Source organism: Chrysemys picta, chromosome 14, assembly GCF_011386835.1.
Source record: "Chrysemys picta bellii isolate R12L10 chromosome 14, ASM1138683v2, whole genome shotgun sequence".
In the NCBI taxonomy this organism is placed as follows: Eukaryota; Metazoa; Chordata; order Testudines; family Emydidae; genus Chrysemys; species Chrysemys picta.
In genome coordinates, this window is record NC_088804.1 from 24633697 (window position 1) to 24654053 (window position 20357).

Below are 20357 nucleotides of genomic sequence, written 5' to 3' on the forward strand. Positions count from 1 at the left end.
GAAGAAGAAAATCCAAACACACAAGTTTTCCACTCCTCCATCAGAAAGCAAAATGAGTTTCTAAACATTGCTTCTCTATTCCAATCCTTTCCACAGCCTGATTTTCAAGTACAGCAACTTCATCCTATAAGGTGATGAACTCTATTAAGATCTGTGCACATTTAATCACAGGCCTCTTGTGAGCAGAGACGCAGCTGTGCAGAAGAATAGGAATATTATTTTCCTGGGCTAAAAAAAACTAACTACAGGAATGCAAAAGTTATTCTGTCTACAGAACAGAAAAAAATTCCAACCTTTTGTATTGGCTCACATTTTGAGCACTGGCATAATGGGTGACAGAGCTCTGGCTTCACTGTATCGTCAGCTTCGTCTGCTTCTTCTACGTCTTCTACGTCTTCCTCCATCCATTCCAAAAGATAGCGAACCTGGCATAAAAACAAAGTCCCACTTTATATTGCCCAAAATCTCTATCTCCTGATAATTACAAACATGTACATGTTAATTTCACAAACACAGGATCTTTGGAGAGTCTGAACGAGCCAACTCGCAACCTTGGCTCCCCTGGAAAAAAATTAACGTTACAGTTGACAAGGCAGCCAGCAGCAGTTCACCAAGTAACAATGAAGTAAATTATAAATGACTTCCTACTGCCTAATCAAGACTTCAGTGTTCACCTCTGCTCAAACCCTTCAAATCCTTTTAGCTCGGATTGCTGAAGATTAGGCCAAAGTTTGTGCCAGTTCATGTCAACGTTATTCTTTGTTCATCATCTGCTTTTAAAAGTATAAAAGTGACAAGGATGACGTCGTTTAACCAGCATATAAACTGTGCAGGTACAATACATTTTCTCCTCAGAGCTGTAACTTCTCATGAGCTGGATGCATTTCCTAAGCCTGAAAGGGAGGCCTAAGTTTGTCTCTAAATAACATGATTCCTTCATTTGTAAGACACATTTCTGCTGAAGACAATCTACACATTAATGCTGCACATAGTGAATATTCACTGAGTGTTAATGTCACATGTGGTTGTAAATAACAAAAACACTATTAAGTAGTTCTTTTTTGTTTTTATTTGTTTACAGAGAACCTCATTAACCTATTGTAGACCAATGAGATTTGGGGAGTACCAAGTAATTGTATCTGTCTTAGGTACTTATATGGAGCCCATTATTGTAGTATCTGACTTCCTCACAATCTTTTAATGTATTTATCCTCACAGCACCTGGAAAGAAGGGCAATGCTATTATCCCCATTTTACAGATGGGGAATTGAAGCACGGAGAGATTAAGTAGCTTGCCCAAGCTCATACAGCTAGTCCATGGCCAAGGAAGGAATTAAATCTAGGTCTCCCAAATCCCAGGGTAGTGCCCCAAACAAATGGAGAATTGTTCCTCTCCAGGTGTCAGGGCAGGGTCAAAGTGGGCAGAGCATCACGTTATCCTTGGCCTCACCCCCGCACGCAAGAACAGCCTGAAACAAGAGTAAGGGCACTTATTTGGTGCTGGTGCTCTTCCCCTCCAACTGGTGCATGGTGTAAGGGCTTCCAGGGCTCGCGTAGCTCTTCTGGGGCTGCCACAGGAATAGAGAAGAACCCGTCTAGTAGCTGCAGGATTACAGTAGCATGGAGAGTGCACAGCTTTAACATGTGCCATCTTATTCCTCTCCTCATAGGCAGCAGCATTTATAAGAGAACAAATGCATGTGTGCTGCTCCAGCACTAAAAGCCCCTGCAGGAGAATGTGAAAATGGAGGTTATGGCCTTACTGCTGAGGAGGAGAGTCTCTCCCAGATCTGCCCTGTGCCTTCCAACGAGCAGTGGCATAGGGCAAAGATGGGGGGCAATGCACGACAACTGAAGACAGAAATAAGAGCATCTTTACTGGATTCTATAGCGGGGCTTGGTGCTGCAGGAGTGCACAGGCAATGGATCTCCAAGCCGCTGCTGAAGAGGAAGGGAGAGGGGCAGCTTTTCTACAGGCTTCTTCCATTTCACCCACTCATTTCAATCCTGCAGGTTCCAGCAAGGTCTCCTCCTTATCCCCATGGTGGTTCAGCAAGCTACAAGAGCATAAATAGCCTGGCCTTGCCCCTATGCAGAAGCAGCTGGAAGGAGCACCAGGAGAAACAGTGAGGGCCTTAAGCCTGTTTCAGGGTATTAAGTGCCGGGGGATAGAGATAGAAAAGGGATATGTTGTCCTCCCTACCATCCCATGGAGAGTATGACTGCACCTGTATTCCCCTCCCTCTTCACAAGTAAGGTCTCACCTCTCTGAAGTGCAGTAAACTGCAAAGCTGAGAACTTCTCTTGGGTAAGTAAATGGTTGTAGAAGAGCAGATTAGCGAGATTTTACTGGCCAGTGTATCTGTGCATGTCCAGCAACAGCTAAAAAGGGCAGTGTTTTGCCACTGCCGCACCCTGACCGCAGGAAAACAATTTTCAGTACCCTAAATAGTTTCAGAATCTGCAAGGCCCTCACACAGCAGACCCTACTCTTCAACTCTGTATTGTCACAGAGTAACATAATCACAATCACAAACATAAGCACTCCCCCCCCCGCCCGCCCGCCTATTAAAGCTTTCAAAATGCTAATGATGAGATTTGAATTTATGTCTCACCAAAACTTTAAAACATGTTACCCAAGCATATCTGTTTCCAATTACAGTGGATTAACCAAGGATTTTGGTCAAAAGGTTAAATGCACTTTTAAATAGACACACACATTAAGTATCTCATGAAGCTGTTATAATCTAATCTTGCTAATTAATTTATGTCACTTCACAGCTTCTTAACATTTCTGAGTGAGATGCAACCCAGAAAAGCAAACAACTCCTGGACTAAAGAGCTCTGTTTTGCAAGACTGCTAGCTCCCTGGATACCCATAATATATATTTATTCTGTAGCAGATTCTCTTTCTGAAGTATACTATAAAACACATTCTACTAGAACACACAAGAACAGGCAATGACAAGCAATAATACAATTTAATGTCAGGAGTAATTACACATTATGTGTTTCAAAGAACCAACTGACTTTACCATAGCGTGGCCTGAATAAGCCTGCCTTTGGCAGGCAAAACTCCCACTGACTTCATTTCCTATTTGCCTAAGTAAAGAGCTAGCCCTATATGCATAAACACACCAACATCCCCTTACCCAGATAATCACCTCTGTAAAATATTTGCCACATTTTAAGCATCAGAAATAATCTAAATTTATTTCAGAGACGTTCTTTATGGTGATTTTTCAAATAGGCAGGCCCAAAGCCACTGAGGGTTTTATAGGTAAAACCAACAGCTTAAAGTCCACCTGAAAACCAGTAAGCACCAATACAGGTCCCCTAGCTCTTAATGAAATATACCATTTAAGAAAGCAGGCTGCTGCATTTTGCACCAGCTTCAGTTTCCATATTGAATTGTTCTGTAACAGGGTCTGCATCAGAGAGAAAATGTTTTAATTCCCCTGGCCAGATGCTGATAGTGTGAAGCTATTGTAGTCCCTACTAAAGGGGGGAGGGATAGCTCAGTGGTTTGAGCATTGGCCTGCTAAACCAGGGTTATAAATTCAATCCTTAAGGGGGCCACTTAGGGATCTGGGGCAAAAATCAGTAGTTGGTCCTGCTAGTGAAGGCAGGAGGCTGGACTCGATGACCTTTCAGGGTTCCTTCCAGTTCTATGAGATAGGTATATCTCCATATATTATATTATTAAACTAATTCTTTGAAGACTACTGAGGATCTAACACACTGTCCAAGTTGCCATTTAGGGCAACTGATAGCGGACAAATACCCTCAAAGGGGCCAGTGTTGTCTCTCTCATATCCTCTAACTCCTTCCCTCAACCTACTAGCACCAATTCAAATTCACCTGGACCAAATTTTAGCCGTCACACCTCAGTCTCAAAACAGACATAGTTAAGACGCTCACCTGTGTCATCCAGGCTGGTCAAGGAAGATTTAAAACTGAGTGTAATCCACATACTGAAAACAGTGCACTCCGTGCCCTCTCCCTTATCCACCAAATAGCCCCATCTATAAATTGAGTAAGAGGAATAAGGAAGTAGAACCTGCAGATCCCACAATTGAGACTCCTTGGGGAAATAACAAGTGGGGTCTCGCAGGGATCAGTTCTAGGTTCGGTTCTGTTCAGTATCTTCATCAATGATGTAGATAATAACATACAGAGTACACTTAGAAAGTTTGCGAACGATACCAAGCTGGGAGGGATTGAAAGTGCTTTGAAGGACAGGATTATAATTCAAAATGATCTGGACAAATGAGAGAAATGGTCTGAAGTACATAGGATGAAATTCAGTAAGGATAAATGCTAAGTACTTCACTTAGGAAGGAACAATCAGTTGCACACATACAAAATGGGAAATGACTGCCTAGGAAGGAGTACTGCCGAAAGGGATCTGGGGGTCATAGTGGACCACAAGCTAAATATGAGTCAACCGTGTAACACTGATGCAAAAAAAGCTAACATGATTCTGTGATGTATTAGCAGGAGTGTTGTAAGTAAAACACGAGAAGTAATTCTTCCGTTCTACTCCGCGCTGAGTAGGCCTCAACTGGAGTATTGTGTCCAGTTCTTGGTGCCGCATTTCAGGAAAGATGTGGACAAATAGGAGAAGGTCCAGAGAAGAGCAACAAAAATGATTAAAGGTCTAGAAAACATGACCTATGACGGAAGATTGAAAAAACTGAGTTTGTTTAGTCTGGAAAAGAGAAGACTGAGAGAGGATATGATAACAGTTTTCAAGTACAAAAAAGGTTGTTACAAGGAGGAGGGAGAAAAATTTGTTCTCTTTAAACTCTGAGGACAGGACAAGAAGCAATGGGCTTAAATTGCAGGAAGGGAGGTTTAGGTTGGACATTAGGAAAAACTCCCTGTCAGGGTGGGGTAAGCATTGGAATAAATTGCCTTGGACAGGTTGTGGAATCTCCATCATTAGAGATTTTTAAGACAAACACCTGTCAGGGATGGTCTAGATAATATTTAGTCCTTCTGTAAGTGCAGGGGACTGGACTAGAGGACATCTCAATGTCCCTTCCAGTTCTATGATTCTATGAAATGGGCAGTTGTTAGCTAAACCCCATTGGGACCTCTTAGAGAAAAGAACAAAGCTGTTGAAAAGCAGCATTTACTCCTGCTAAGGTTTGTGGAAAAATCAACACCCTTCCACGATCAATAGAACTGAAGGCTTCTAACAGGTCTGAAAACTAACAGGTCTTCTAATACCAGCAGGAACACATGATCTTCATCCAAGACACAGTCAGTCAGACTCTGTACTAAAGTTAGGTCTGGTCCTAGAGCAGAGGGAGATCTGAAGTATCCACATATTGAGAGAATTATTTTACCACAAGCTTCTCAGCAGATTTACTCAGAAATGGAAGACTGATAATCATCATTCACTGCAAGCAGTGGCTTCTTGAGCAAAAACCACATAAAAAAGTTTCCTTCAAAGCATTTGGTAGTAAGCATTCTCTAATACAACTCTTAGCAATCTACACCAATAATGGACACAGCCTTCACCCTCCAGGGAGGACATAAATATCTGATGTTTAATCAAAAGCATAGGTCATGGCATGAAGCTCTCCCCAACGACTCCAGTACCTCAGAAAGCAACATTAGACATAAAACTAAGTAATTTCTGTGAGGGTTTTCTCCTAGCTACCTTCCCGCAAAAAAAAAAAAAAAAAACACACACCTGACCACCAAAGCACCAAACAGCTTGCCAAAAATCAAATTACTTTTATCTGCAAAATAAGAAGTTTCCTTCCAAAGAACCAGACACTGAGCAAAGACACTCTGGATTAATCAGGCTATCTACAGCCCGAACAAATCTGCTGTCTAAGCTTTTCCAGATGCTATGATGGAGGCAAAGAACTGTTTGTTTGTGGCTTCCTGCACATCCACAGCATAAGAATTTTTAAAATCTTTAGGCTCCTTAGGATTTGTTTTAAAATTTGCTCTTGCAAAGCTCAGCTAGCAATCACAGCAGAAATCTACAACAGTGCTAATGACTCTACTGCTGCTTCTGTTCCTATGGAAACAGACTTCAGATTGTCAAGAACAAGATAAGGTTTTTAAAATAATCATATTTTTAACAGATACCCACAGTTGGAACCTGTGCCAGCCAGTCAGACAACTCCTTTCACAAAGAACAGTTTTACAAGGGGACATACAGCAATTCCATTCAGCAACTGTAGTAAGAGAAGCCACAAGGTATAAACTCAAGAGATTTATCATCAGAATGCAGAGATTGCACTACTCTGTACGCTGCATTGTCAAATACTGGTTCATCCGTGTTGGAACTCAGTCTTTCCAGCTGAAACCTCAGTAATTTGTTTCATTTGTCTTAAATATTTTTCATATGCTTTAGGCTTTGGCAAAACTGTGAAAAAAATCAATGTGAAATTGTGCACGTTTACTTATTCTTATATACAGACTTAATCATGAAGAAGGCAAATACCCCCATTTTATGGATGAGACACTGAGGGTCAGGCAACTCACTTGAGTTTCCCAAGACCACATAACATATCAGTGTCTGAACCACAGTAAGACCCAGGGCTTCAGATTTCTAATGTACTAGGACAACAGTGCTGAACCTTCTGCTTTACTGTTTAACTCCCTCGGGAACATCCGGTAGTTGTGAAGCAGTCAACACACACGCTTTGTACAGTCTACCATCTTTATATTCAGTCACAGCACAGGAGAGCAGAGCTCATACAAAACAATAGAACATTCTAAACACAATGTTCCTCACTAGCTTACCCTTCCCTTAGGAGTCCAAGGGGGATCATTTGTGTTCTGTCAACAAGGAAGGGAGGGTCCTCTGCCCTCTTGCCTACCCTGCCCCTGCAGCAGGGTCCCTACTCCGATTCAGAAGCAGTACAGACAAGACCCCTAAATCATCACAGGTTCCTCCCTGACAAGACACTTTGGCAGCATGTTCGAAAGTGGCCTCCTCTTATTACACATAGCTGAGTTTTTGAATGCCCAACTTGAGACACGTGGGGCCTGATTTTCAGCTTTGAGCAACCATAACTCCAACTGAAGCCAATGGGAACTGCAGGCACTCCACACCTTTGGGAAAAAAATCAGACTAACAGTGATCTGAAGTTAGGCATCCAAAATAAAATACCATTTTTAGAAATATGGGACTTAGCCTCTCTGCGTCTCAGGTTACCCATTTGTAAAACAGGGCAACAATATTTACTCTATGTGAGTCTGAAAATAAACAGGATATAAGATGTCCCCAGCCCCAGGCAAGTGGGTATTACTATCCCATTTTACAGATTAGGAAATGGTCTCACAAAGTTAAAATGTCTAACGATAGGAGGCAATAAGGACTAGGGATAGCTCTAGCAACCAGCTAATCTGTGTTCTAATCCTACTTTTGACAATGACTTGCTGGGTGACTTTGAACTAATCAATGAGGTCAGTTGTGTAAATGTCGGGTTTACATGTTTACCTAACTAATGAGTGTACAGTAGTACTGATGGTTCTTTCCTTTTCTTAATCAACTAGTAGGTAAACTTATACCTACCATCTGACTGGTATAGAAGACACTAGAGCAGTGGTTCTCAAACTTGTTCCGCCACTTGTGCAGGGAAAGCCCTTGGCGGGCCGGGCCGGTTTGCGTACCTGCTGCGTCCGCAGGTCTGGCCGATCGCGGCTCCCAGTGGCCGCGGTTCGCTGCTCCAGGCCAATGGGAGCTGCTGGAAGCGGTGCAGGCCAAGGGACGTACTGGCTGCCGCTTCCAGCAGCTCCCATTGGCCTGGAGCAGCAAATCGCGGCCACTGGGAGCCGCGATCGGCCGGACCTGCAGACGCGGCAGGTACACAAACCAGCCCAGCCCTCGCCAGGGGCTTTCCCTGCACAAGCGGCAGAACAAGTTTGGGAACCACTGCACTAGAGAATCAACTACATAATATATATTATATTCAGACAGATGACTGTATGATGCCATATCAACATATCTGTTAATCCTGGAATGTGTTACCCTAGGGGAATTTTTAGAAAGATTCATTATGTACATACTGTACATAAACCCAGTATATCTTATACTCTGTAACAGGGTTTTCAGTCTTCTGTTTTATGATGAGTATTGAAAAAAAAAAAAAAAAACCCATGTAGACCCCAAACTTAGAGCTCTAATTTTTTTTAAATGTAAGCTGCTATTTTTCAGTAAAATGTTTTCAAAAGTACCATAATTTTCAAGTATTTCAGAAGAAAAGAAGGAAATTGCTATAGTAGCTCAAATGTATCAAGACAGACAGTAAGTAATGCAAATTATAGGATCTAAATGTTCATGGTCATATTGCTGTAGAAGTCAGCTCATTATTGGAAGTGAAGTACAAAAGTCAAAATATACCCAAATTCTGTACTATTTAAACCCATTTTTACTTTGTACTTGCTGATGGCATACAAATGCCAATTTAACTTTTCATTCATGGTCTCTGCTATTGCCACAAACACTAAATCAGAAAAGCCAGACTTCCATCCTACAGTATATGCACATGCACAAATATGTTATATATGTACTATGTATACACTGTGAACAGGGAGTGCTTAAAATCAGCAAGTTGAAACTTTCTGTTCAGATTGATTTTGAGCTTTGATCAGTCTCTACTAAAGGTGCTGGCAACTTGGAGTTCAGGAAATATTTGCCAACTTCAAATTTTCATAATTGCTATAACATATGAAAGGAAACTGAGTTGTGAACTTTCTTGAAGTCTGAGCTCTTTGCACATGCAAACTGGGGTAATGTGCACATTTTTAAAATGCTGGCTTTAATTCACAAGGAACAATAGTGTATAAATTACTCAGAATAAAAAAAAACAGAAGAGGAAATATAACAGAAAAAAACCCACAATATCCTAATAAAGTGGCACCCAAAAGATCTCCAAAACCCTTAAGCCTTATTCATAGAGATGGAGACAAAAGCCTGTGGAGCAGCAAAAAGAACAAGGATTCAGAAAACACAGAAGAAAGGAAAACAGTAATACAGGAACAGTGACTTTGCCATATTCTTCTCTCGCTGATACTGGAATAAATCTGAAGAAACTCTAGTGAAGAGATACACCAGACCAAAACTAGCATAAGCAAGAGGAGAATCATACACCGTTTTTTTCTGGGATTCACTAATGTCCCAATTTCACCAGTGGTGAGCAGCTCTAGGCCTGCCACCTAGATTATAGTTTGGTGCTACAAAAATAATTGGATCAAAGCAGTTTCTAATATGCATTTATATAGTGCCCTGAAAGTAGCTTCTATCTGAGCTGGAAGACCTTATGAACAATTCTTTCTTTGGACTGGAGTGCTACTAAGCACATTTGAGGAACTCTGTTCTAAATGAAATAAGCATAGGATACATCAGCTTGAAGTTTGTTTTATTTTTAAAATCACAAGGGCACCAAATAAAAGAATAAAACTAATATATTTCAAATCAATGAATAAAGAGGAACATGTTTAAAAGAATTATATCCATAGTTTTCTCCTTTAACAGACAATATTTTATATTAGCTCAGATCTAAATTATTCTCTAGAGCACCAAGTAATTTCAAATTACTGACTTATTGTTAGCTGAGTACTTTTGGAATGTGAAATGAATATTCACAGCAGCATAAGTTAATCAGCACTTGATTCATATTTTTTTAAATGAAATTGACTATGAATTCTCCATCCAGTGTTATGTGTAAACAGCTTCCTCAACTTCAGTAGGATAGCTGGGAATTCAGTACTCTACATCAAGTCATTCTAAGAACTTACCATTTCCAGATCTCCATCAGCAACTGCTCGTAAGAGTTTTTCTATCTGTATATAAAATCAGAAAAGGGAATTTTAGTTGCTTTAGTAATACTAGTATTAAACTGTACTCTGAAAATCCAGTGTCCTTTATTAACCTCCTAATCTGATGCTGTAGGATTACAGCTGGCCCATTTCAGATATATTGATAAAGTTTTAAAGGAAAACGTTATTAATTTATGAAATACAAAATCTGTATAAGGCCTATAGCCATTCGATGATTTTTGAATTGCGTAGCAGAAGATAATCATTACTTATCTAAATACAGAACACCTATGATGCATATGTAAATAAGCCCATGCTAGTTAATACAGCAAATACATTTTTTTACTTCACCAGCAATTATGCATGTACCTTTATTTAGGATCCAGCATTAAATAAAAGCTATTAAAGGCATGTAGCTCCCCCTGGATGATGCTACTGTTTGGGGCTCTTGCTAGGCTGGTAGTTGATGCCAAAAGGGGTCCTTTTTTTTTCTTTTTTAAATAGTTGTTGAGTCAAAACGTGGTTTCTAGTTTTGCATTTCTGTATCTGCATATTAGTGTTTGTAGTAGTTGTAAGTTCTACTCTACTTCAGTGTTAAAATGAACATTGTCAAATTGGTCCCAAAATCTAAATTTATTCTAAATATGGAGTTTGCTTTTTAAAAAATAATTAAAACTTACTATGACATCACTGAAAAGGTATAAAAAATGCAGTATTTTTGCTGCACCTGCAAAAGCATGTTAAAAGCTCTTTGATGACCCTGTATATCAGCATTTTAACAAATATTCATAGGGCTGTGCTATCACCAGTGATACTAGTGTATAAAAAGATGATTCAGCATAAGATACTGTGGCAGTTGACCTCATTTCTAAATTAGATTAACATTTCAGCTTCTATCTAGAAATTTCTACCTTGCACATCACTGGTAGTATCTGAGCACATTCAAAAGACAGACAGACACATTCCTTTGCCAGATAGAAAGGGTATAACTGATGGGTGAACAAAACATTTTCAATTTCCAAAGAACATACTGCAATTAATGGTGAGGTCTGCTTTAAAATTACTCACTCAAGTATTTTTGAAGGCACATTAGCAGTCATATTATGAACACAAAATAAATAAATTAATCATTAAAAACAAGTCTCCTTGTCCCTGTTACTAATAACAACTTAGATGATTAAAACTGAATTTACTTTTCAGCATTACACCACTTGGACCATGATGATAAACGTCTGAGATTTATGTTTTTTGTTTACATTTGTATTGCTTTCAGTTTCAACAAAGAAACAGACTAACTGGTTTTCACTTTTTGGTTCTCATGCACTAGCTCAGTATTTCAGTGCTGGAATTGCAAAAACCCAAAATCTATGTTTTGTAATTTAAAAAAAAATTATGAATATATAATTATATATTGCAACAAATTTATTACAAAACCTACATTTGGGGCATAAACTACTTAATATCTCTAAATAACTTCTAGATGAAAATACATAATTTATTATTTTCTGTCCCGTACAAAATTAAAGATGGCTTCTGGTTTGGATAAACAGAACTGCTACATAGGCCCAGATCCTGCAACTGGATCTGCATGAGTGGACCAAATAAATGGTGGAGCAAGTGAATTCAATGGGGACTCAAGAATCTCCCAGTAAGGATCAAAATGTAGGACTAGGGTGTTAGTCTGTAGCCCACGAAAGCTTATGCTCAAATAAATTTGTTAGTCTCTAAGGTGCCACAAGTACTCTTGTTCTTTTTATAGTTCAGTGCGATACTTGAGCCTGTTTTTCACTTGTGAGCCTTGTCTGAATCCCAAGTCCTGCCCCCCAGGACTGAAGCAGGTAACTTAACTTCACAGGAGGCCCCTATGGCATGGATCGCCGGGCAATTGCCCTGCATGACACCTCCTAATGTCGTCCCTACACTTGCATCTGAAGAAGTGAGGTTCTTACCCATGAAAGCTTATGCTCCCAATACTTCTGTTAGTCTTAAAGGTGCCACAGGACCCTCTGTTGCTTGTCCCTACACTTGTGACCACCCCCCCAAACCCAGCCCATGACCACCATGGGGGCTGCATCCCCCAGGTCGAGAAACACTTATCTAGATGAGTTGAGTACCCCCTGGAAGATCTCTGAGTACCCCCAGGGGTACATGTACCCCTGGTTGAGAATCACTGGGCTAGGAGACTTACTATAGTGTAGAAAAGGCTTTTCTGTTCCTCCCTGCTCCCCATTTAGAATGCTATGCTTTGCCTTCACTCGCTTGGTGCCCCGGACTATGTGTGCAGGATGGTGTCACCTGAGGCTGTAAAACCTCAATTGTCAAAGGAGGTTTACCACAATCGTGGGATTGTCACAGTCAGCAGGGATGTCCTGGGCAAGCAGAAATGTGGCATCTACTCAAAGATGAAGAGGGACTTGGATGGGGACTTGTACAGGTTATTTTGCATATTGTTACATTAAACCTGTGTCCAACTCTGCCAGAGAGATCAAAATAAGATCATGACTATTGTCAGAGTCTGATCTTATAGCTTACAGCCTTACAGTAATGGAATGGGATAGCAGGGATACACAGCTCTCTGGTCATCTCTCTGTTAAACACTCACATCCTTATGCATCCAAGAAGGCACAGGAGTTTATCAGCAGCAACCTAGTCAGAGGAACGTTGCCATTTGTTGTGTAGCTTATGCATGATTCATTACTGGTTATAAAAAAGTCTGGCACCCCTCCAGGTTCTTCTCTCCTCAATGGAAGAACTGTATCTTCCTTTGCATGCAAGCTTACAAGATGCAGAATTCCACCTGACAAAGTCTGCTTCATTTCACCCACTTACTTGCTATTTTGTTCCATTGACAGAGGGTAAAGCAGTTATTGAAAGATCCTTAGGCAAGAAATTTCCAAAATTATTTGCCCATCTCTTTACTAATGGTTCTTTTCCATGGTGCCAGTAAGTCATGGCAAGTCATTTGTGTAGGACACCAAATAAGTCTCTCCTTGTATTGAATTGTTTGGACAAATAGTTATTTAGCAGCCAGCAACGTGAATGGATAAAGACTGCATTGACCCCTTAGCCCATGGTCTAATCCGACAGCCTGTAAAGCCAATCCTGCCAGTCTCCTATTAATTCCAGTGGCAATTCCCTACATGGAGAATTTGCAGAATTAGACTCTGGTCTTCTTGCTTAGCGGGAGTAATAGCAGTGAGCCCATGTGAAACTTGGCTAACAGTAATGAACTACAGTTGGATTACAGAAAGGCCATTAACCTCAACAGACTAAGGTATAAACTGCTAGTAATCTTTTCTCCTGGTTTGAACTACAGACTCAGCCTTTGGAGTGTGATAAGTTTGTCCCTTTAAGAAAAAACAAATCCTCAATCTGTTATTGGGTGAGATTTTGTGTGCATTATACCTTATTTATGGAGCAACATTACTGGGGTTGGCTCTGTACACACAGACATAGACCTGTTATAAGGATATTACAGTGTAAATTACACACTGGAAAAAGTGTACACACAAATAAACGCAGTATCCAAGAAGAGATTGATAATACCACAGTGTGAATTCACATTTTCCACTCATGCTCCTTCATGCTTTTTGGAGTAATTATCTAAGAGCCTCCTAGAATAAATGTTTTAAGAAGAGATTTGAATGAAGAGAGGAGGGATGTGTCCTTTTTTTTTTGTAAAAGGAAGGAAAGAGAATTCTAAGCAAGAGGTAGTATGGAAGGAGACAAAGATATTTAAGAGGGTGGCTTGGAAGGAACAGAGGAGTAGGAAGAGGAAGAAGAAATTAAACCTGAGAGGTCAGGGTGGAGTTGAGCGGGGCTTGGGAAAAGAAGATGAGAAGTATGGGTTTGAGGTGGAAGGTGAGAGGAAGTGAGTGTGGAAATTCAAAGAGGAGTGACCTGGTAAGAGTGGATTTTATCAGCCATATTTTGGATATATTGGAACTGGACAAATGACATGCAGGCACGGTAGCAGATGAGATATATTCCTTACGATGGTCTGAAAATTGACTTCCTGTGGTTTATTACAAAAGCTAGTTGTTTGCACTTCATCACGTTCCTTGTCAACTCCCTGTCTAGAATCATCTCTTTTCTATTATTAATTTTAAAACATACCATAAGATGTTATTTGGTTCTGATGCTGATTTTTATAGACAGAATGGAAGAGTGAAAGCCCCAGGAGCTTACGAACACACAGAGCACCCAGTTAACCACATTGTGATATTAACAGCTGCAAGGTACACTTAAAAAAAAAAAATACAGTTCCATCATTAACCCTTCCTAAGAGTCAAGCAAAAATGTATGCTTAGACATCAAGATGACAGCCAATACCTCCGAATAGCAGTGCTTCACCATCTGCCCTAACACCAGTAGTGTGCCTCCTCCACACCTGGATATATATAGTGCCAGGTGTCTTCAGAGGTTTTCCTCACACTTGGGGAATGAGTCTTTACTTGGCACATTTCTGATTCACACACAAAGCAGCACCTTGTTATTCACAGTATTCCAACCCAATGGGTACTCCACTCGGTGCTCCTGTACAGAGAAGCTTCCTACCTAGTGCAACAGTACTGAAAGACCTCATTGTTCGTGGAACCATCTCTGACTACTTACTTATGTTTAGTGAAGTGCTGAGAAAGTATAATACATGAGCTTTCTTTCCATGGAATCCTTCTCAGAGCAGGAAAGTCATAGTGTGTTTAAAGGAGACACAAGTGAGGATTTTTCCCTTTGGCTGAAGTGAAAAAAATTCCATTGCTCTTTCCTGGAGCTCTCCCTTAGTTTACTATCAGTGCTGGACTAGTTTATGCTTATTACTTACTGTTAATTAGCTATCCCCGACAGCTATGTCTGGGGGAGTAATTTAAAATGACACTGTAGAATTGACACTCAAGGCTACCTTTGCACTGCTAAATACCAAGCTTTTATTACTCTTACCTCTTTGTAATTATTTTTAATTTCTTCTTGTCTGGTATCTGCTGACGCTGATGACAAGCTGGAGACAGATGACCCTCTGCTGAAGGTGTCTGCTGAATGCTGAGGAGACCTAACTGGAGACTTTAATCAGGTCAACAAAAACAAAACAAATAAGAGGGTTTACATCCTTATGTTAAACAGCTAAAATGTATGCAAAAGATTAGCAACTCACACTGTTACCTCAGAAGCACTCTGTCCCCTTTCAAATGTTAGGTAGTTTAATTCCATCAATGATAAAATCTGCAGAAAACATATTAATGAAGAGATACAATGTAACTCAATTTTAAGAGGAATTTACTGATGGAAACAGAAATTAGCCAACCACTTAATATCAGCAAAAGAGATTATGATGGATCAGATTAAAGCAACAATTTGCACTGTTTATGTTCCACATTAAAAAAAAAACACTGCCATGCATTTTAAGACGTAAAATATGAGCTTCCTTTCTTAAAAGTGAATGGAAATTATTTTTAATTGTAAGAGTATATGCCCACATATCCCATTCACAACTAAGCTTCAAATACAGCTAAATCACTGTGGAAATGCATTTTAAAAACCTCCCTGCTAGCAGATTGGGAAGAATACCTTGGAGTTTAATGCACACTGCAGGGAAGTCTCTTTCATCCGGTTTTGAATATCTGGGTTGGCTCCATTCTGCAACAGCACTTCTATTATTCCTTGATAGCCCCAACGAGCAGCTATATGGAGGGGAGTATCTCCTTTTTCGTTACCAGTATCTAGTCTACAAGAGTGTACATCATAATAGACTAAAGCTTTGACACACTGGAGAGAAAAGAAAAGCCACCAATGAATTATAGCACTGGTCCCCAATCCACAGAACATGTGCAATCTGAACAGTAATGCTGGTTTTATTGCAGATCCTAGAATCTACTCTCTGGGGTAGGTTTTTGAGGTCCTATCAAATATATATCATTTTTTAAAAGGACACAATAAATAAACAATGAATACAAGGGACCCAAACAATTAGGCTTTCTAGCGGCTACACCAATGTTAATGGATACCTACATTAAACAAATACTATGATATAATAAGGTGCCAGTTTGTAATATGAATTAAAGAGTCATCCTGCAAAACTGTGTTTTATTTACTTTTTTAAATAAATAAATGTAATCCAAATTGGCATCACAATTTCATTCCATGCAGTAATCCTATTAGGATGTCTATTAAGTTTGTTACAAAACAATTACTTACATCCTCATGACCATAAGTGCAGGCTAAATGAAGTGGAGTATTGCCATTATTGTCTTGAACATCTGTACTTGCCTTATAGTGCAACAAGAGAAGCTAAAAAGAAATTCAACATCTAAGTAAGAAAATTAATGGACAAACAATTGTTACTGCTGTAGCACCCTTTAGGTTTCTAGGATGATGAATTACTATAGTACAAATAGAACCACATCTCTCCTGCTTTAAACCAGTAAGTAAAGATGGCTGTCCTTGGCTTCATGCCACTATTTTGCTCCAGTTCTTGTCACACACTATTTAAAAACCACAGAGTATATCTGCAAACTGACTCTAAATCATCCACTGTAGCGAGGTACTGCAGCACAGATAACATGGATATTCACTCAGTGTTCTAAGAGCACTGTAAAGGCAAAGGCAAAGGCACAATGGGTTTAATTAAGTGCATCATTTCATCCCTCTCTCTGAATTTCTTAGTTTTGAACATCTGAGTTGCTGTAATATTACAAAAAAAAATGTTAAAAAATTCAAGTCTACAACAACTGACTGAACTGTATGATTAGTCTATTTTCAAAACAATGTTTAAAGCACTGTATTTACTTGACTGATCATAATAGCTCTTTTGCATCAATCCAGAGCAGAGATTCCACCATCCTATCAGTCTGTGCTAAACATTAGACATGAATTAAAAAACATATTGAAAAATACTATGAATGCATAATCACTAACAACTGAGTTAGTCAGAAATAAGCAAAGCCATACAAATCCTAATCTGGACGAATGGCCTTACAAAAGGTAACTGAAGATAATAAGGCTACTTTGAATTATGGGAATGCAGAAAAGCATATAAATTTGGCAAACCTCTCAAAATCTAGTTTTCAAACTAATTTAGAAAATGTTAAATAGAATTTAAAAAAAAATACTTTAACCAAGAAGACAGAGGGGACAAGAATTTATTCCCAACATGAGATCTTGTAGATCATAAAAAATTGAGACATCTAAATTATAAACCTATAAAGTTTAGCATTTAATTAAAATGCTTAAAGGCCCTGAATTGTGATAGCACACAATTATAATGAAGCTTTTACATCCCTGAACAATGGTATCAGTAGAACAGCAATAGTTAGATTTGTTTTTTCTTCAACTTATATAGGTGTTAAAAAAATTCATTGGTTAAGTCTTTCAGTGCTTACTGTAACATTCTGATATCCTTTCTGACAGGCAAGGTGAAGAGGTGTTGAACCGTGGTAATCTGTAGCATTGACTACAGCTCCTTTGGAAACTAACAGGTCAATTAATGATGCTTGCCCTATGGAAAATATGTGGTCATTAAAACTGAGAAGTAAACATCTCACAGGAAAAGTTACTTTTCAAACTAAAATGAAAATTTTAAACCTTGACACTCTTCATTCTTGTGCACACTGCATATTCGCTTTTTTAGTACTTGCTCTTTGTAATGAACAGTCAATTTACTACAGATTATTCAAGGACACAGCTCAGAAAGGGGGCCACTAACTGCAACTAAACTGCACTTGTATCTTGAGGGTGAACAGGGAATGGAAAGTAAACTGATGTCACACAAAGTGCTCTGCCCTTGGCATATGTACTGTGCAAGTCAAAGGTAATAAAAGCAAGAAGAACAGATAAAAAAAATCTCCAGAGTAGATTAATGTGTTTCCTTACAAACCTGAGGTCAGGACCATGACCCACATTCAAGGAGTGGGGAGGGATAGTGTATATCATGACACATATACTGGGTCACAGGATGTATATAAGACTTGCCACATATGCTGTCAGTTTGTAATAGGATGTCTCCTTTCTGAGGATACCTCCTAATCTACCCATCTGGCTAAAAGAAATGCCACCATGGCAGCCACCAAGGCAAAAACAAATAAGAAGCCAAAAGAAAATGCAGACAGGTGCACCTGGGCTAAAGGGAAGAATACAAGAGTTTCATTCTGGGCCAGGATTTCTGTTCGTCTAACCCATAAGTAAAATACAGTTCATGCAAAATTCATCACAGAATGTAAGGTGAAAATAAGCTAATGTGTCCCCTCTTTCAAGGATTTAATGAAGAGTACACAGAAGGTAAATATTACACAGTCATGGAAAGACAGCAATACTCACCACAAATAGCAGCTATATGAAGTGGTGTGTATCCCCTGTCATCTCTGGAAAACGGAGTGACAATGGAAGGATCATTCATCTTCCTATAAAACAGGGTAGTTTTCAAGAACATAAGTTAGCTGTATACCAGGTACTGGAGAAAGTTTACAATCACACACACACACACACACACACACACACACACACACTCTACATAGTTTTTAAACTTATTTAAGTTTTCAAACCTATTTATCCTCTACCATTTCTCATTAACAGATTATTCCATATGGGTTTTTTACTAAGCCAAAAGAAAAAAAAATCCAGACATCTATTCTTTTGGCTGTGAAATCCAAATTCAGAGAGAAGAGTCACTCTTTAACATGTCCAAAGGACATCTCACTATCTCCCATCTATGGGAAATGGAGCTCCCAGCTTTTCAATACTTTTCTATTCAAATCTGCATGCATAATTCTGACACACCTACAATTTCTTCTGTCCCTCTCAACCTAGATATATACACACACAATCCTAAAATGTAGCCAATATCCTCTCCAACCAGAAGCATTTTCTGGATGAGGTACTGCACATACCAGTATTGCCCTCATACTCTAAAGGAAATCCTAGAACACAGACCTTTAGAAAGCTTTTCATATGAAGACGAAGAATCCTTACCCAGAAACCAGTTTCTCACAATTGTCACAGAAACAGAGTGGGTGGCACATTTTCTGTACAGTGTCTTTATCACTGTCACCTTGACTTAGTAATCGTTCCACTTCCTCCTGGTTACCTGAAGCAATATACTACAAAAAGCCAAGAGGAGAAAGAGTGAGGTATTGATGTGAAGAAGCTTAAAATAAAACCTACTTCATCCACTGAAGCACAAAACCAAAGCAACCGATTATGAATGAAGCACTAGAAGCACTGGTGCAAGGCTGGATAGGGCTGCTGCACATAATCCCCAATGAGTTTTCAGTATAAATAGCCCTTACATCTGATCTTGGTTTGCTTTCCATAAAAAAAAAAAATTAAAATAAATTTCACATTGTTGTCTTCCAGACTCAGTTACAACAATGACCTCCCTCTGTTCAGACACATTATTACTAGCAGTCTCTAGCCATAGCTCTAAATATGTATAATTAGTAGCTCTGCTTTGTCTTTGCATAGGTGAAATTCTCTTTTTATAATTACACTATGAGATTAACACAATATGTAGGAGATGGGAGGTGACAGCACTTTAGATTTTTTTTTCAGCAAAACTTCTTGGTTTTGGGCACCAAAGTCTCTAGAGACTAACAGCCATTGGCAATGCATCTCTGTTTTAATGGGCTATTGACTATTACAGCAGCACTATTCCAACTCCATTTGTTTCTGTGCTAGAATCTGTAAGAACACATTGCCAACTTGCAGAAGCTTTGGCACAGAACTGCAATGCCCTGATTACCCAAGCACCTCTTTATAGTCTAACATATGGCTTTCTTGGCACTCCAAAGTACAAGCAGCATGGTAAAGTCATTACAAAGTGTGTGTTATAGTCTAGAAAACTGTGTGTAAGATTATATATGTACAATGTTCTGCAATGCAGATTTTTCACCTTGAACAAGCAATCTATTGGGGTCGTGGACATCTGGGATAGCAAGTTCATTCTTTGTCTCAAGAACTTGTCACTAAACCTCTCAGATTCCTGAAAAGAAACAAGCCATGTCAACCAATATTCCCTATATTAGTAAAAAGAAAGTAGTTTTATAAAAAAAATTTTTTAATATGCAATACATATATTTACCAGCTCTTAGCTTATATAACAGGTTAAACCCTAAAAGTTTGATTTAATACTTAAAATTCTGTATCGATTACTTTGTACATTTGTACAAGAGCATTCCCTGTCACCTAACTGGATGTTAGTCCATAAAATAATCCCAGGGAACACCTTAGACATTTTAGTACTAAAACATCTGAGTTTCATTAACAAAATAAAAATAAGAAAAAACAAAGTAAAAGCAGCTTTTGAGTGGCCAAGTTAGTGAGAGGTGTGCTTCATATAAAACACAGACTAAAGAGGGTGTGCCGAAGAGCAAGATGGACAGTCACAAAACTACTGCCTAAAAACAGGCCTGGGGCAGATACTGTCTGCTGCCAGCCATGTAGCAGCGTCAAGCTGAAGCCCCAGAATCAGAAAGCCCCTCAGAATCATGCTGGCTTAGGCTGAAGGCTTCTCTACCTAACATGGACACAAAATCTGCAAAGTTAGTGCCGGTGTTAATAGTTGAGAAGAAATGGATTTG

At 39.3% G+C, this 20357-nt stretch overlaps 1 protein-coding gene across 5 annotated transcripts in view; it reads right to left on the reverse strand.

Moving 5' to 3' along the window:
* The window catches only part of ANKRD27 (ankyrin repeat domain 27), a 74713-nt gene that overhangs the window by 24817 nt on the left and 29539 nt on the right, over window positions 1-20357 (reverse strand). For 3 of the 5 annotated variants that reach the window (XM_065567149.1, XM_065567148.1, XM_065567147.1), the window contains exons 13-22: window positions 19670-19759; window positions 18751-18878; window positions 18100-18182; window positions 17166-17281; window positions 15982-16074; window positions 15355-15552; window positions 14950-15009; window positions 14731-14850; window positions 9772-9816; window positions 294-425 (exon numbers count right to left, since the gene is read on the reverse strand). In XM_065567149.1, coding sequence (XP_065423221.1) covers window positions 294-425; window positions 9772-9816; window positions 14731-14850; window positions 14950-15009; window positions 15355-15552; window positions 15982-16074; window positions 17166-17281; window positions 18100-18182; window positions 18751-18878; window positions 19670-19759 — 1065 coding nt within the window. The remainder of the gene's footprint in view (window positions 1-293; window positions 426-9771; window positions 9817-14730; window positions 14851-14949; window positions 15010-15354; window positions 15553-15981; window positions 16075-17165; window positions 17282-18099; window positions 18183-18750; window positions 18879-19669; window positions 19760-20357) is intronic. The other 2 variants (XM_065567151.1, XM_065567150.1) reach the window with 1 other exon arrangement.